Source organism: Emydura macquarii, unplaced genomic scaffold (assembly GCF_026122565.2).
Source record: "Emydura macquarii macquarii isolate MOO-44397 ecotype Brisbane River unplaced genomic scaffold, CSIRO-AGI_Emac_v2 contig_2205, whole genome shotgun sequence".
Classification (NCBI taxonomy): Eukaryota; Metazoa; Chordata; order Testudines; family Chelidae; genus Emydura; species Emydura macquarii.
In genome coordinates this window covers 7,866,840-7,885,437 of record NW_027132342.1, presented here as the reverse complement: position 1 = coordinate 7,885,437, position 18,598 = coordinate 7,866,840, and the positions used below count along the sequence as shown (strand labels likewise).

General features: G+C 40.9%; 1 protein-coding gene across 2 annotated transcripts in view; it reads left to right on the top strand.

Moving 5' to 3' along the window:
• The window catches only part of ITPR2 (inositol 1,4,5-trisphosphate receptor type 2), a 328,286-nt gene that overhangs the window by 59,380 nt on the left and 250,308 nt on the right, over positions 1–18,598 (top strand). For both annotated transcript variants that reach the window (XM_067559269.1, XM_067559270.1), the window contains exons 3-7: positions 6,330–6,445; positions 8,513–8,599; positions 11,082–11,240; positions 15,836–15,934; positions 16,472–16,555. In XM_067559269.1, coding sequence (XP_067415370.1) covers positions 6,330–6,445; positions 8,513–8,599; positions 11,082–11,240; positions 15,836–15,934; positions 16,472–16,555 — 545 coding nt within the window. The remainder of the gene's footprint in view (positions 1–6,329; positions 6,446–8,512; positions 8,600–11,081; positions 11,241–15,835; positions 15,935–16,471; positions 16,556–18,598) is intronic.

Genomic DNA, 18,598 nt, shown 5'->3' with positions numbered 1-18,598 from the left:
CTCCCCTTCTCCATCTATCTCTGTAGCAGATACAGCCCGCTCCCCTGTTCGAGCAGATACAGCATCCTCACCTGTTCGAGCTACGAGTCCTGAGCCCAATGTTAGACCCACACCAATAACACCTTCAGGTGCAAGAACACCAGAAGTCTGCTGTGATCCACCTAGAGAGAGAAGGCCTCCTCAACGGCTGGATCTTTAGCTAGGGCAAACCCATGTTACGGGGCAGAATAATCTCCGGGATTTAGCTGGGAAATGAGGCAGTCTACCCTCATTCCCTAGTTTTTTGATTGTTCTGTTAAATGGGCGTTTTCATTAAGCGGGGGTGGGGGGAAGAATATGTTGTGTATTTTGTCTTGCCTAATTGCCTAGGTTGCCATAGCAACTAAGCTTAGCTTGTTGCCATAGCAATAGAGTTAGACTATTATGGGATGTCTCAGCCAGCCCTGCCTGGTTTTAGTGTTAAATCAATAAAGCTGCTCCCTATATTGCATCTCTCTGTGTTCCTGTGTTGGTTTCTCTCTCTGAATACTAGCAATTTAAAAGGATTCAACATAACAAAATCAGATGGGCTTTTTAGTTCTTCTGTTCCTAAAGCTCTGTTTGTTAGTTAGTTTTTTTGTTTGTTTTGTTTTGTTAAGACCTATTTAACTTCCGTGACTCACTAGCATTTTAAATAAAGGAAGCTTTTGTTACAGTAATCACTCCCCGTCTTCAAATAATATGCTGAGAGTTTACAATAAAACAACCCTGAAGGTATCCTGAGGTCCCCTAACAAAACCAGGAGAGGAAGTGTGGTCTAGTGGATAGGATAGTGAGCTAGCAGTCATCAGGAGAGCTAGGTTCTATTCCTGGTTCTGCCGCAGCCCAGCTATGTGATCTTGGGCAAAGGAGTTCCTTTTTCTGTGCCTGCTTCCCCTCCTGCCTTGTGTCTGTCTCGTTTATTTAGACTGTAAGCTCTGTGGGGCGTTTACTATGTGTTTGTGCAGTGTTTAGCACAGTGGGGCCCAATCTTAGTTGTGAGTGTTTAGGCGCATCCATAATATAAATATTATTTATTACTCAGGGAAGACCTGAGTCAACACTTTCACTATTTTTATAATGTAAGAAATAAGCAGGAAGAAACTTAAACAATTAAACAAAAACTTTCAGGGCTTATTGGCACATCATCAAAAAGCAAAGCAAAGGCACAAGCCTAGTTTAAATGGAAAAAAAATCATTTTATAGGTCACCTTTAAGGCACAGGTTTGGGACCTAAGGAGAATTGCATTCACTTCACAGCTTTGCCACAGCCTTTCCTGTGTAACCTTCAGTAAGTTACCTAGTGCCTCCTTTCCTATACCAGGGGGAAAATAGAATTTCCCTATCCTAGAGGGAAGAAAACAGAGAGCAATGGGTGGATAAATTCATTAATGTTCAGGAGGTGCTCAGATGCTGTGGAAATGGGGGCCGTATAAGTCTAGATGGACTCACCATGTTCAGTTCTTCATTTAGTTTATCTGCACCGTGCATGGCAAGTTTTGCTTCAAGTATTTCCCTCTGTGAGGGTTGATTTTTTTCATCTTGATAGCTGAGTAATTAACACAGAGCATGTTTGTTCTCATTAAAATACACTTTTAACATTAAGCGTAGACAGTCTGAACAGGAGTGATATTTAGGAATATAACTGTGACGCAGATTATAGTTGGATGACAAATGTCTGTATGCAATAAGGAAATGATGCGATACTGCAGCATTTTTGTATTTGCTGCTACCAACAGACAGCTCAGAACATTGCAATGCTATTTCTCTCTTTTCACCTGTTGAGTTGTCAAATATTGAGGAAGTATTTACATTGCACTTCTGTTGTAAGATCATGATGCATGAACATGAACAAATCTTTTTGTGGCTATCTGCAGAGTATGCCTTTGCATTATAATGCAGTACTTACTGGATTTAAGAGTTCAAAATATCGCTGCTGCCAAATGCCATTGGTATCCAGCTTTTTAAAGGAATCGCAGGGTTAGAAGGAAAGTTCCCCCAGAATCCTAGAGCTCCATGAATATAAAGAGCCAGGTCTTCTGATCTTTTTCTGCTACTACAGAGCTTTCCCCTGGTGAGTGGAATCTGTTGGGATTTTTGATTCCTGGCTTTTTTTTTTTTTTTTTTATAAAAAACCACTCTGAAGTTTTCTCTTGGGAGGATAAATGCTCCCATAATGGTCAGTAAAAATTGATTTCACATTTGTGTGTCATTTCTGTGCTATATAATAGGAAAGACTGTACATTGTAGTGAAGCCATTGCATGGAGATGGGAAATATGTGCGTTTACACAACCAATAGGTTATGGGTGGGGAGTAAGTGGGGCCTGGAAGCAGATTATACAAGGTGATATTGGTTCAGAAAATACCAGGCATCCAGGATATAAGTGCTGTATAAAGTGTTCTGAGAATGTGAGTTTATAATGCATGGAATATAGGCTCTTATGGAAAATAATAGCTGACTTTGATCAAGAGGATAAAGCCCTGCATACTCAAACTTAGTTTAGTTTTTCAACCTACAGTGTGATTTATTGGTACGTAAAGTTTTGTATTTGGGTTTTTTTTTTCTTCTCAAAGTTCAATCGAAATATTGTAAAAGTTCTACAAACAGCTATCATGTTGCTTAGTTTATATATTGTGGTTTTCATTGTAAATATTCCTACTTCAAACTAAAGCAAACATTGGTGCAAGGTGGCAGCGCTTGCTTGCTAATGCTTGGTAACGCTTTCTTTTAAGGAGCAGCTGCACAGAATTGAGATTAGCGAAACAGTGAGGATTTTGGGTAAGTGCCAAGAAAAGCACCAATACTGTTGGTTTGAATATAAATCCAGTTTTTGAGCCCTTGAATGCCAGGGCAGGGCCTATTCCTAGGAGAAAAAGGGTAAGAAGAAGTTTCAATGAAAGACTAAATTTAATATAGTGTGGTGGCTGCCATTTTGGCCAACATACCAGAGATTGAACTAGGGATCTCTAGAGCTAAAAGCATGAGCTGCTACAACTCAAACTACAGAGCCAAGTCTTGTTAGTCAGCAATGTAACAGACTCTTATCCACTGGGGATCAGGCATAGAGGTGTGTGCCTAGCATACACTTACCAGTGGGCTACAATTATAGTATCAGAGAACTAGCATCAACTGAGACTGACTACATATAGTTGACTGAGATGACAATTAGGGTCCCAAAATATCACAGAAGTATCTGTATTTTAAAAAACATATAAATAAATGAGAACTTACTTTGCTTCTCTGGGAAACTATAGGGACTGCCTGAGCTGTAGACTTCCCCCTTGTGATCACTCTGTCCTGGGGCGACTTACTATGTTTCAGTTTTGCTAAGTATTCACTTGCAGAATGTGAGAGGATGTGTACAGTGAGCCAGATTCTGTTCTTGTTTCCTCTGGTGGAGAACTCCACTATCTTTACATCAGTGAAACCAAGAGCAGAATTTGCATCTATATCTAGTATAGCCTAGAGATAAATTATGAATTTGATACTTGGATGTCACCTACAAGTCTCTGGTGATGAAACAGGAAGTGCTTCCTACTACAAATAATGCATATGGGACTTTCCATATGTGTTTTTACAGATGAATAGTCTGTGCTCGGGAACTAGATAGTTGGTAACTGAAGATGTGAATCTTTTTATGGTTCAGTGTCATCCATAGCTGATCTAAATCAGTGGTTAAAAGCAGCATGTTACCTATTTTTAATTCTCGAACATCTCAGACACTGACCATCTTTTTTCTGATGGTACCAAATGAACAGTTTAGGTAATTACGTACATTTTAAAATAATGCAGATGTAGAAAATATACAAAACTGTGCATAAGCTGTTTTTCAGTAAATTAAACTGAGACATTTAGGCACTGATCTGGCATAGTACTAAAGTATATGTTTAGTTTGGGCATTGTATATGCTTGTTAATATTGAAATACCCAGAGCTTCAGTCCTAACTGGGATTGTGTGGTAGTTGTGGGAAGAAAGTATTTTTGGGGGGTAGGAATTGCTGGGGACAGTCTTTGAGGCAGTTTATTTTTAAATGATTTTTGATATGTGATGGCCATGTATTAGGGCTGTGTGAGCAACTAGACATAAGTGCAGTGATGAATAAATAAGCAAACATGCACGTGGACCAGGATTCTCCAGTCTGCCAGGGAATAATTTGCACCACGTAAGCAGTGCAAAGTAGCCTTAAAACTACCAATGGAGAATTCCTATTCTGCAGAAGAACTCTTGGCTTGTATAAAGGAGAGGAAGTGGCTCTGATTAGTCCTGCACCAGTTATACTCCTGTCCTTCACATAAGACAAAGGAGGGGGCATTCTGTGGGTGACTAAAGGAGGGCACCGGGGGGGGGGGCAGAGCTCCATTAGTCTCAATCCTCCAGTGGAGTAAGGTGCAACATCAATGCCATGAGTCAAAGCCTCTCTTGTACATCTCTAACTTTTTCCAGGGATAGGGGGCTGGAGGACCAGGGGGCTTAGGACCAGCTCCCTACAGTCCCCAACAGCTCTGTACCTACAGAGAGAGGAAACTATGGGGCTGATTCTCCACTCTCCTTTCTCCATTTTGGGTTAAACCTTTAGAGGGAAAAAATGTCCCTCAATGATGATGATAAATGTACGGCTCAGAGTTTGGATGCCTAACTCCCTTCACCTTCTTTGAAAATCCCAGCCCAAGATTAATCGCATTATGATTTAGAAATAAAGTTATAAAATTTGATCGTTGTATCTTATTATTATTTTTTTAACATTTTACTTTAAATTATCAAGAGTTATTGAGTGTGGAGGTCTGCGCTAGGCCCACTACCACACACAGCACCCCACAGGTTTTTATTAGTCCTCAAGCAAAGTTTATGTTTTAAAAAAAAATTCCCTTTCTGTAAAATTTTCATTAATTGATGCTTTTTCCCTCCCCTCCTCCCCCATTGATTTCTATATGCTGAGGACGAAAGAACAATTACCAGCACTTGCTGGTTTAAACAGAATTCTTTTGTGCGTAGCTTTGATAACAGTTGATGATAAAGGGTACATAGGCATAAAAATCTTTAAATATTTGTTGTTCTGAATAAAGTCAGACTTGGGCAAGTCTCTTAATCTCTCTGTGCCTCTTTCCCATGTATGCAAGGGGAGAATCCATTTCTCCTGCTCCTTTTCTGCTTTGTCTATTTTGATTGTAAGCCTTATGGGGTAGGGGATACCTTTTATTATGGATTTGTACAGCACTTAGCACAAAGGAGATCCATTCTTAACTGAGGCCTCCGAGTTCTACTGTAATTCTACTAGTATTAGAGAATACGCTCTGCTGTGTGTTGGTGGCTGTGCTAGTCAGATGGAAGGGTGGTCCTGTGGTTAGGACACTGACTTTGGACTATGGAGACCAGAGTTTGATTTTCTGCTCCACCAAAGACTTCCTGCATGACAGACCATTCGCTTAGTCTCTGTCTCTGTTTCCCACCTGTGAAATTGGGCTGATGCCTGATCATAGTTGTCTATCCCACAGGGATCTTGTGAAGATAAATACAACAAAGGTTATGAGGTACTCAGATCATATCGTTAGAGGGGCTGTGTAAAATAGGTCATTGCTGAGGTCAGTAAAAAACGTTCAGCATGGATGTAACTGGGACATTGTTACGTACCGTGTACCCTTTCCATTTTGCCTAGAGCTGCAGAACACCCTGTAACCAACTCTGCCACTGTGGAGTACTTTGCAACTTTTATATGTAACATTCTATCTCCAATGGGTGTTAAGAAACCTTAAGTTGGAAAGCAACTTTTGTTCCTTTTGATACCGCATTGTTAACCAACCCTGGGGAAAGCACACAGGGAACTGAACATAGTGTTCAAATTCCTAATATTCCTTGGATCTGAATGGGCATAATCTTTTATTTTAGCACTGCTAAGAGAATGGGGGGATCAGATCTCTGAAGAAAAAAAGAAGGGCACTTTTTCTCAGGGTTTTTTCAGAAGTCACGCACTTTCAGTCAATACATATGTAAAGCCATGCTAAAACCAAGAAGAATAAAAGGGGGAAAGCAAGCAGTTTTGCATGTTTCTTGCAGGTTTATGACCTACAGCTCTGCATCAGCTACGTGCACTGAGTGGGAGGGCAGGAGTCATTGAAAGATTTATTGTTGGCTTGGTTATTCACCCCACGTTTATGGTTTCATTAGTGTCAGAATGTTTTCTATTTAATCTGTGCCCAAACGCTATGGTATCTAGGCATTGCTGGAAAAACAAAACAAAAGAACCACACCCACGCAAATAGGGAAAGCATCTTTCAACATCACTTATAAGTATTTTTTTCCATTTTCTGCAGACTGCCTTTTCAAAGTGTGTCCTATGAACAGATATTCTGCACAGAAGCAGTACTGGAAAGCCAAACAAGCCAAACAAGGAAACCATACAGAAGCAGCATTGCTTAAGAAACTACAAGTAAGAAACATGTTACCTGAATTTGTAGGTGGTAGAATTACAATATAATGAAACAACAACGACAAATAACTGGAGACCTACATCGAAGATGATATGCCTCCAGCAACCTTCCTTATGTACTCCTTCCCCATCTTCCAACCCCCTTAGCTGGCAGTATTTTCCCCCTACATCTTGTCTATGTCCTGCCTTAAATTGTAAGCAATTTGGGGCAGGGACTGTCTCTTTACTCACTATGTGAAGTACCAGGGACTCCTATGGCATACAGTAAAGTTCATTTATCAAATAAATGACTTAATAGGAGCCGGCCCTTTATTTTAATTTAGTGGGTCATTTTAGATCTGAATTCTAGGAGTCAGGCTCAGGGACATTTTAGAGGGCCATTTTCCACACCTTTAGCCTGAAATATCTCCAGTAAGGCTGTTTTTATTCCCTTCAGCCAGATGGTGGTTCTTTCTCATTTAGGGTGACCAGATAGCAAGGGTGAAAAATTGGGACGGGGATGGGGGGTAATAGGTGCCTATATTTAAAAAAGAAAAAGCCCTGAATGTCAGGATTGTCGCTATAAAATCGGGACATGTAGTCACGCTATTCTCACTTAAGTCATTTGGATACCATACACCCTCCCTCCTTTGCATCAAACACAGTGGGTATGAGGAAAGAGTTCCTCTCTCACTGGAAAAGGGTCTGCACAGACCATGCAACCCGAGGGATGATGCTGAGTGAAACGTGATTACCTGTTGACATCATTTCACACTATGAAGGGACAGCATTCAAGACTACTTTCTAAAAGCAATGAAGAAAACATATAACGGAAGGCAGAGTAGTTAGAGCAGGGGACTAGGAGTCAAAAGTCCTTGGTTCTGTACCTGCCTCTGCCACTGACTGTTTGACCTTGAGCAAATCACTTAGGCTCTGATCCTGCAACACGTAGTATGTGAATTAAATGCTGCCCTTGAGCCCCATTAGAGAGTGGTGGTCTGGGTAGGTCAGGCCCACTGACAGCAATTCCGGGCCCCAGTGCAGAACAGTCCCATCCTGCCCCTTCTGTCCGCAGTCCGTCCCTTCCCCGCCTCAGGCCCCATCCCAGGTTCCGCTCCCCCGCTCGCCACTGTGTCCCTCCCCAGGTCCTCTTGATGCCCCTCCTATCTTCCATACTCCCCCTTCTCCCAGGCGGCAAGCAACAGCCGGGGGGGCGGGAGGAACGTGACAAGCAATGGCGGGGGGGGGGAAGGGGGGGGTGAGATGCAAGCAGTGAGTGATGATGGGGAGGCCAAATGGGAGGAAGGGGGAGGAGCGATGCAGTGAGCGGTGGGGACCCAGGCGGGGTGGAGTGTGGGTGGGGCTATGGGCAGAAGAGGCCCAGGCCCTTTTAAATTGCCAGGCCCTTGGGCAATTGCCCCCCCTCGGCAGGCCTGGGGCAGGTACAGCAGCTTGCTGCATGCCACACATTGCAGGACTGGGGCTTCAAGCATCTATTAAATCACTCACTAAAATTTATACTGTATTGCAAAGATTAATTCTTTAAAGTGTTTAAAATATTTTTGAGAATTTTGGGTGGAAGATACTATATAAGTGGAATTATTAATGTGCACTTCTTTTTCCTGTAAATTACTTCTGATATAAACCAAAACACTTCCAGTTATAGTGTCCAAATATTTTTTTCTTTTTTTAATAAATATTTCAAATCTTAAAGGAGAAGTAGATGAGGAAGCTGCTTCCCCTCCTCCCCCCACAAATGCAGGATAACAGAAAGCACCAGGAAATATATTTTGTGGTGTTGAACTTTTAAAATAGCATGATGCTAGGACATGAACTGTTAATGATGGATCATTTTATTCTGGAGAATATAAACCCTGAGTGATTATATGGCATCTGGGTGATTATAGTGCACAAAATTCTGATGCAGCAAGAGACTCATGTTAAATGGCTTATATCTACAGTGCAGTAAGAGCTGTAGATTAAAAAAGGCATTTTTATTATGGTGCCATTTCCTTTACTTCCTAACCATTTTGATAGCTGAATCCTAGTATTGATTTCCTATTTAAACAAATAATGATTCTTTTGCAGCATGCAGCAGAAATGGAACAGAAGCAGAATGAATGTGAGAACAGAAAGTTGTTGGGCGAAATCGTAAAATATAGCAATGTCATACAGGTAAATCACTGAGATGCATCTGCATTCTCTCAGAGCTGAAAGGGAAATAGGTGTTTCATTTCAGGGGTGATTGGGAACATGAAACTAACAATTGGTTGTCACAGAACAGGTAAACAAAACTTGGTAAAAGTTTTTTAATACTGTATTTGTTTTTTTGTTTTTTTAAAAAAAGAATACAGTACCAGAAGTATGGTATATTTGTTTTCTAACAATGTGCCATGCTAGTACTTTTCAATATGGCATTATTGTTACTTCAGTCTGGAAAATGGATGTACATATACATTTCCATGATATACTGTATGTTGATATCATAACTGAAAAAATACTATGCAGCTTCATCTAAATCGCAGGAGTCATTCGTCCTTCTTGACATAAATGTGAAAGATGTTATATTCTCAAGATCAAGAAGACCTTTCCTTTACATACAGAGCCCTATGGTTGAATAATCTCATTAACAGATTGTGACATTAAGAACAGCCCAAGGGAAGAGGGCAAGAGACACCCTGATATCTAGCAGTGAGTTTCAGCTGGCTTGACCAGTGTATCCCAACTCACTATTGTTATCTGTATCTAAAGGGTGTTGTGTACTATGTCATTGGAAAGCTCATAACTCACAGGTTATTAATATCATTGTGTAATGTAGGTGCAAGCAACCGATCCAAAGTTATGGACATAAACTGAAATTATAATTAATAAAATGTTTGCCAGTCAAACAGAAGTTCAGTTTCTCTACTCTAAACAAAGGAATGTGGTTTCACACCAGCACTTTGAAAGACCATGAAAATGTATTTACCTATCAGATAAATACAGCTATCAAGCTAACAAGTCAGGGTAGAGGGGAGAGGGAAGAACTGGCCTGGCTACACCCCAGCAGGGAAGACGATCTTTATCTGAGCTATAAAGACAAAGTGGGGGAGGGAGGGAGGTGGGGTGTGTGTGTGTGTGTGTGTGTGTGTCTAAACCTCAAATAGTAAGCAATTGAATCAAAGTATTGACCACAGTATTAGTGTATCATGTAAGGTCTTTTGTGAATGCCTGTAACACGCTGGTGATTAATATAATTGTAAAATGTATGTATTAACACTAGAGGAGGAATTACGGATACTCATTGATGTTATGTTTTGAAGTGTGTGGCTGAACAAAGGGAGGAATAGTTCCTTCCCAGACAGAAGTAGAGAGTGTGGGAGAGATATGGGGAGAGCTATTTACCTGTTCCTATGTAAATTTAGCATGGTGGAATCAAAACAATGGAAGCCCCCTTTACACACAGGGGAAAGCCCATCAGAATGGAAGAACAGCATGAAGACAACTCCCTGGTGGGCATAGCAGGCTGTGCACACAGGAGGGCTTCCTGCCTCCTGAAACAAGGTCATTGAACTCCGGGAGATACAAACAAGGACAGAAAGCTATTTTAGGCATCCATCACTAGACAGACAGACAAGGAGCCAGAGCTCTTGCAAGCTGAGAAAGATGAGTACTTCAACAAAGAGGGGGGTGTGTGTGTTGAAGTCTCTGGAACTGAATATAGGTGAGAAACCGGCTTAAGCCAAGATCTTTCAACTAGGAAGACAAGGGAAACCAGCCCCTTGTGCTTCTGTGGAAGGTCCTGACTGAGAGAAAGTCAGCCATGGCTGGGAAGAAGACTGATTAGTGAGAGAAGCCATCTTGAGCAAAGCCTGTATCTTGCTAGATTAAGTTTTTGACTTTTAGATCCATATTTTCACTTTTATTTGCTTGTAATCCTTTCTAACTTTATTCCTTTTACTTAGCATCATTTAACCTGTGTCCTATTGTTAATTTGTTTTATTGTACTAGAAACCGGCTCTGTGCTGTGTTTAAAGGGAAGGGTGTGTTTGCCACAGTTAAGTTCATAAACTGTGATGTGTTTTTTGTGTCTTTTGGAGGAACAAATGAACAATATTATTTCTTTGAACTGTCCAGGAGAAGGCTGGACATTGCAGAGACATGGTTTTGGGAACATTTGGGAGAGTGTTGGGGGGTCACCCTGCAAGTAGTAACCAAGGCTGGTGGAAGCTGCTGTGGGGCTGTAGACAGGCTGTTGGGATCAGAGCTGCTGGACAAGACTGTCTAGCACACAGACACTCGGTCTGTGACCTGCCTGCTGGTAGGCTGGTGGTGAGTGGCCCAAGTGGAGAGCTACAGCAGCCAAGCATTGTGAGGCACCCAAAGTTAATGGGGGAGGGTGACCCACCCTTCACTGGTCTAGATTTGCACCCCTCACTAACCAGGCTTTGACACAGTATATGCTACATAATTGATCACAACACCATTTTCTTCTCTTTTCTCTAGGATCCTATGCTATATATAGCAACTAATTCCTTGGTTTATTCCAATATATTTTGATGTCTTTTCTGATTTGATTTTTGTCTGTCTTTATTTGTTATGAAAAATTGCCATAAATCTTTTAAATAAACCCCTGACAGAAAGGCAGAAGGAATCTTAATTGTCGTTTTATTGACAGTTACTGCACATAAAAAGCAACAAATATCTCACTGTAAATAAGAGGTTACCGGCTCTGTTGGAGAAGAATGCTATGCGAGTGTCTCTGGATGCTGCAGGGAACGAGGGGTCCTGGTTTTACATCCAGCCGTTTTGGAAGCTGAGGAGCGAAGGTGACAATGTAGGTGAAAATACTGAATCTAAACTAACTTGATCAGAGAGAAAGCAAAGGGATGCAAGAAGAAGAATAGTTCCTTAGTGACTGGCATAAATCAGGACTTAAAAGGCACAGAGACAGTTATTTCTAAACGATGTCTCTGCTGAATATACAGTACATAACAATATATAACTATATAATGCCACCTCAAATTACACAACAAAGATAACAGCCAGGGTTTGGTTCTGCACTATGGAACTTTACATGGTGATGCACCATGGGTAAAAGTGTCAGCTCATGAAAATTGGTTCAACAATGATTTCAGTGGTGCTATGCTGATTTACAGTAGCTGAGAGCCCATCCCGTTGCACATTGGGGGGATTTAGGGAAAGAGCCCTTAGATTCGAAAAAGGAACTCTCAAAAAGCAAGAACATTCAGCATAATGGGCAAAGTTCTGCTCTCAAGTCCATAGAGCAGGCCTCTAGCAAATATGCTGCACCATTTCCATGGGTTGAACTCCCTATACTCTCTCAGGAAAACTATGTCTAACTCTGAGAGGGAATTGGATTTGATAATGTGGTGGGTCTTTTCCATCTATAACTAGTATCTGAAGAAGAGAGCTGATATCTCTCGAAAGCTTATGTCTACAAATATTAAATTTGTTAGTCTTTAAAGTGCCACAGAACTCTAGTTGTTTTTGCTGTATACAGACTAACACGGCTACCCCTCTGTGACTAGTATGGTCCTACTATTGAGTCCAGGGGAGTCTTGTTTGTTAGCTAAAGATAGAACATAAGTAGAGATCACGACTGCAGATCCAAGAGAATTGTGCCCTATGGTTGAAACTCAGTCCTTAACTCATGGTTTCGCCTCCGCTTCGCCAATTCAGATCTACTATGACAGGCTAAATTATGGGCTTGGCAGCTTCATATTGCAGACCTGACTGGGGATGTCTGGGCAGGCTCTTCAGTTGTGGAGTGCTAAGGAAATCTCTCCTCAGCGGTAGCCACGTACAGTAGTGCTTTCTTAGACCATAGTCTCTCCAAGGAAAATGCAATGGTTTCTTATGAAAATACATTGGAGGAAAGTGGTTATAAAGTATGCTACAGGAAGTTGTTAGAATGTATGTGATTTGCTCTATTGGTCATAGTGTAACCTTTGATGCAGATTTTCTCATTAATATATTTAGATGCAAAAGTTAAAAATAATGTAAGCCCAAGATTGTATCCTTGATTTGGTTACAGGTAATATATTTAAATTCAATTTAAGAACCTTGAGTGACACAGTGAGGAAGAAATTCAAATTTTATTATATGATCAAACGAAAGTAAGCACGTATACAAGAATTACAGTCTAACAACTGAACTCTATATATTTATATTCACATTCCTAAGATGAAATAACACCAAGGGGTGATCAGTCCCTTGATGAAGGAATGGATGTAAGGTCCTTCCTTTAAGCTGTGTATAATGGTGTATGGAACTCTCCATAAATTGGGAGCTACCCCGTTTATCATAAATTTATAATATATTAACTTTAAATCCACCTTTTTACCATGTATATTCTTCAGCTACCATATTTAATTATCTGTACCCCAGAACCCAAATATCATCATCTTCATTATTGGCTATTAATATCAAACAACATTCTAATGTTTCCTAATATTCTAAAACATCTGAAAATTCCCCCACAACACTTGTTAAAACAAGAACATATATACTACATGACCCAAGGTTATGCCTTGAGTCACTTCTATTCATACCTCTTATTTACTTATACTCACAAACTTAACTTAGGTAACTGGAGCCTAAACCTCAGGCCTAAAGGCCTGCTACCTACTTGCACTTCAACACATTTTCAATTAGCATAACTAAACATTACTCTCATGGCTTACAATAGTGGCTGCTTAACATTGTGAGATTTAAAAAAAACCCAAACCTTTTAAATTTGATCTTACACAGACTTCTTTGGATCACTTCCATAGATATTTGGCACAATGGTTGAACCAGGTTACCTAACACATTCTAGCAGTCTAGTTTGGATTCATTATTAATATCCAGTTAGTTATGCAAATCAAAAAGCAATGAAAAGACGTTACAGCAACAGATAGTAATTTTATCCCAATTCTGCAATCCTCCATCAAGTAAAGCTCTGTTTGACTTCCATAGGAGATTTGATTGGTAAGGCCAGAAACTGCTCAAATTGAAGTGAATGACAAAGTTCGTACTGACTACAATTAGTGCAGGATTAGCTCCTTATTGACTGCTGATTTTGGCCCTCTGCTAGTTAAACTTCCTTAGCGTGTAGTATTGTGATAAACCAAGGGAGGTGAAGATGCTTAGCCATTCACAAGGGGTACTCAGCAGCCTGCAGAATAGTGGCCTAAATCGTCTATCTGATCTAAATCATAGTAGTATTTAAGTAGGCGAAGTTACTCAAAATTTATATTGGACCTTAGGGTTGTTCTAAATTATCCCATCAGCAATGATCAGCTAGGGGCTATTTTGCCAGTCCAGGATTGCTAGAGTGCAGTGCATTCTGGCCATGGATTCTGCCATTCCCCGCACATCCTCTGCATCAGGACGTTGGACAGAAGAGGGTTGCATAGGTCTGTTGATTGCTCTTGGCAAGAAGAATCTCCAGAGGCCCTGTTAAATCAAATTTCCAAAGCCTTTGCACCCTGAGATCTGGCCCAGAGATTATAGGGACATGGTTAGGCTCTCATTAAAGTCAAAGGATAGATTCTCATTGACTTAATGGTGAATTGCACCAAACCCCTAGAAGATACCTATTTGGGTTGGAAAGTGAAAGAGTTTAGATCAGGGACTCATTAATTAATACCACCACAAAGTGAGAGCTAGAAATAAAATGAAACTGGTCTAGGTGTGTGTAGGAGTCTTAATATTTTTCCAAATTTGTGCCTTGGGCAGCACAATTGTGTGCCACTCCTTATTTCTGACCCTCCCACTCCCATGCAAAATCAGACTTGCTCTCAGTGAATAATACCTTTTTAAAATGGGATGCTTGGTTATGTGATATCTCAATGATTTTGTTGTTATAATCCAGCTGTACTTTCAATGGATTTTGAAGTCCTGATTCAATTCTGCAGGATACAAGCCTGATGATTTATTTTGGTTAATGAACTGTCTGATCTTAACTTCTTATATGGCTGTAAGTAAAGTCTGTGTGAAGCATGGCATGCAGGAATGTATTGCATAAGTAATGCACTTTAAAGACACTTCTTCATCATTGTTTTGGATTCCTTTAGTAAACTTCCTTCTTTTGGATCTGCTAAGATTATGACATGTATTCTGAGCATGACACCTTTTGTTACCAGTATTTATTTAGCTATTGTTAAACAACTTGAAACCTCTGTTTTCACCTCCCCTTAGAAAAACGGGCCAAATTCGTCGGTATTGATTTCAGCGGAGTTACACAAAGGATGAATTTGGCCCAATGTGTTGTTAATTGCATTAAATTAGCAAATGCAGAAATCGACTTTGTGTGTGTGTGTTCCAAAAAAGCATGGCTCACACAGCATTTCTCATGACACAGATCACAATTTTTACTAGTTACTTCCTAGTTTTCATCTATGAGCGTTCTTAGACTTGCTGTGAGCACCGCAACCAAATCAGAGCATCAACACCAAAGTTTGAGCAGGACTAATAGTGTTTTTCTACTTAGATTTAAAGTATTTTGTTAGGCGTGAGTAGAATTCTTGTCACATCAATCTTATTTTTTAGGTTGGAGACCCTTTTACATGCTGTTTTCCACAGTACTGGCTGTTTTGTGCAGTTTAGGTAGTGCACTAGAGCTGGAATCTGGCAGTAGCTGGCTGGCTGGCCATTCCTCGGTAGGGAGGGATCTCTCAGTTGGCATAGCTGGCATCTGTGACCACCACCCATTGCACAGGTGCCTTTCAGGACATGGGGCAGAGCATGCTTGCACTTCTTTGATTTCCAACTGGTATATGATCATTTAGGGACCATAGCCAACTAAGGTAAGTTAGAGCACTCCTTAGGCTGCTGTAACTCAAACCAGGCCTGGGGCTGCACAGATTGAACTACAGCCACTCACGTAGGCTGATCTGATCTTGGCAAAGGAAAAATCTGGCCACAAGCCACTAATTCTTGTTGTGAAATCCAAGATATGATGGAGAATGTTGGCTGATAGCAAGGGCTAGAGAAGGATCCTTTTCACAAACTCTGGACTATTTTTTAAGTTTTAGCTACTACCATCTATTCTAGTTGGCAGTGCATGGAAACAAAGGGCAGTTAATGCAGTTTTTATCTGGATTAGTTTATTTTTAAACACATGGAATGGATAGGTTCATAGGGCTACCTTTTTCACCCACAAAGCCCTACTGAATCTAATAGGAAGCTCACTGAGCATGCTGAAACTTGTTGTTGGTGTGAAACTTTGAACTTGAGCAGCTCATTGAGGTATGTACTTGCTTAACTGACTGAAAAAATTCCATGGTCTCTGAATTGTCTTCAGAATAAGTTGGCCAAGTGAAAGTCCAAGAGCGTCTGCTGAACTGAGCCCTAAAAAATGTGGCATTGCTTCATTTTATTGGATAATTACATGTGACTAAATTGTCATTTATTTCTGGCCTCCAGATAGTTGTGGGAGACAAAGTTGTACTGATGCCAGTCAACGCAGGACAGCCTCTACATGCCAGCAATATAGAACTTCTAGATAATCCAGGCTGCAAAGAGGTGAGCTCAGCAGAAGAGGGGTTTTGGCAATTCATAATGTGTATTCTTCCTCCTTTTTTGGTACACTGGGCCCCAGCATGGGCTAAAAACCAACAGCATACGCCAACTCTAACTTTGCTGACCCTGAGAGAATGGCCAAGCCACTTGACAAATTAAAGGCAAAACAAAATGTATTTATTTCAGGCCTGATTTTGTGAGACACCGAGAGCTTTTTAGGGGTTGTTAAGTGTCTTATTGATGTCAATGGGTGTGGCAGGTGTTCAGCACCTCTCAGGATCAGACCTTTAGAGTCTCCTGTTAGTAAGTACTATAACCAGTCATAAAAATTTGGCCTACAGTGTATCCACCATCATCGTTGTCATCTATCATAATTTATTAGTGCTGTATCAGATAACACTAGTCCTGGACCAGGATGAGCACAGAATAAAAAGAGGGTCCCTGCCCTAAAGATCTTACTATACCCTTTTATGTATTAAAAAGATGAAATCAGTGTTAACAAACCAACCCTCAACCTATAGATGTGTATATTTTTAACAGGTAAATGCTGTTAATTGCAACACAAGCTGGAAAATAACTTTATTCATGAAGTACAGTTGCTACCGAGAAGATGTTCTTAAAGGAGTAAGTATGAATTACATATTTTTTTAATCTTGTTTTTATTGAATTTCAAAATTTGTAACAGTTATGCCATATTCTGTCTAATTGTACCGAGGAGAAATATTCCAAAGAACTAGAAATATAAAACCACCTTTACGGAACAACCATAGCTATTTTCCATTAGCTAGGATCCGCCACCACTGCCGCACACCAGTCATCTAGAATAATGCAAGGAAAGAATACTGGCTTACTATTAGTTAATCTAAGTTTGTATTTCTATTGTTGTATATCCCAAAGACCCCCATCAGAGTTGAGGACCCACTGGGCAAATTATGGTACAAGCACATAACAAAGTCTCTGCCTTGACCAGCTTACTTCTTAGTTTTAGACAAGATGCAGAAAGCAAGTGTAACAAACAATAGGAGGGAGTGGGACCTGAATGGTGAGAGCACCAGTAATACGATGACGTTGCTCTAACAGCGAATGATGTGAACAGCTTGAGGGCTCTGAATCACTTACACTTTTATTTTAAATAAACTAATATCAGCAGTCCCCACTTGCTCCCTTATTAGCCCCTATCGACTGGCAATTTCATGGTAGGCATCATGGGTTTTGAGGAGGATGAGAGAGGTGCTTTGCAGATCTCATTGGGGAGGGTATTTTATGCTTATGGGAGGGGTGGATGACCACAGAAAGATGCCAGTGGAAGAAGCAGGTGGTGGAGGCTTGCATTGTTAGTAGAGCAGTGTGTATGATAATAGACAAGAACAAATAAGTAGGGAGGGGTAGACTTATGATGTTCCTTTAAGACGTGGGCAAGAGGCTTGAATCTGTGCTGTGGAAAAGGGGGAAAACAGATTCAGAGAAGAAGAGGGGTTCTGACTGGCAAGGAAGTTGGTCTGCAGAGATGGGGGGCAATGCAGGTGTCAGGGAGCCAAGAGAGGAGGATGTCGTAGTAGTGAGGATGTGAGGTGATGAAGCTGGAATAAGAATTTGAGCTGGGTGGGCGGAGAGAGAAGGCAGAAGCTTTAAAATGTTGTGGAGGAAGAAGACGCATGCAGTTTGGATATGTGGGGCAAGGGTGAGGTAGAAGCCAAAGTTGGCACTAAATAGCCAGGAGGACAGAGAAAGCAGATAGTGTATAGAGTTTGGGGGAGAGAGACCAAGGTCCTGATCCTCTTCTGCTCTGGAGCCTCTTGCAGGAATTTACACTTGTTCCAAGGCCATTTGAAATTATGCCAGATCAGAATGTCTAGCATTTTACATATATCTGTCAGAGGTGTAAGCGACTACACAAAGTGTAAAACAGTGGAGAATTTGACCTGAAGTTCAGCTTCGGTCAGCTTTGGTTCCAACTGATAAGACATTCAGGAGGAAACACTAAAGAGAGATGCTGAGATGAGGGGAGGACAGGTCAGGAATGGAGCATAAAGATGGTAATTGAAGCCAGGTGAGCCAGTGAGATCCCCTAAAGAAACAGTGGGGAGAGGAGAAGAGGGCCAAACCTCCTCTCCACCACCAAAAAGTGATAGGGGAGAAGGAGAAGGCCTCCTTGAAAGACACGTTGATGGAACAAACAGATAGGCAAAAGGAAAATGGGCAGAGAAGAGAGTTGCGAAAGCAAAGGAGGACGAGTTGCTAAGAAGAAGGGTATGATCAATAGGGTCAAAAGCATCTGAGATTTCAAGGTGAATGAGGATGAAGTTGAGGCCTTGTGATTTGGCAAGGTCCCCAGTGAATGTGACTCTCCATCACCATAGCACCAACGGTTAGTTCTGCACAATTAGCAATCAGGAATAGCTGGATATCGCTGACTGGACTGAGGTGCATTGGCACAATTGTGTGAAGGGGAAGTTTGTACAACCCCTGACTACAAAATGCCTTGTTCACACTTATAGAATGTGCTGTCAACTATATGTTTTCACCAAGCACCGTGCTTAATCAAAAATAGAAAACAAATTAAAAAAATTTCTTCAACTTAAAAATCACCCCAACGTTGTCTGTAGTCTTCCTTTCATTATCATCGTCATGCTTTGAAATAGATTTTTTTTCATTAACATTTCACAG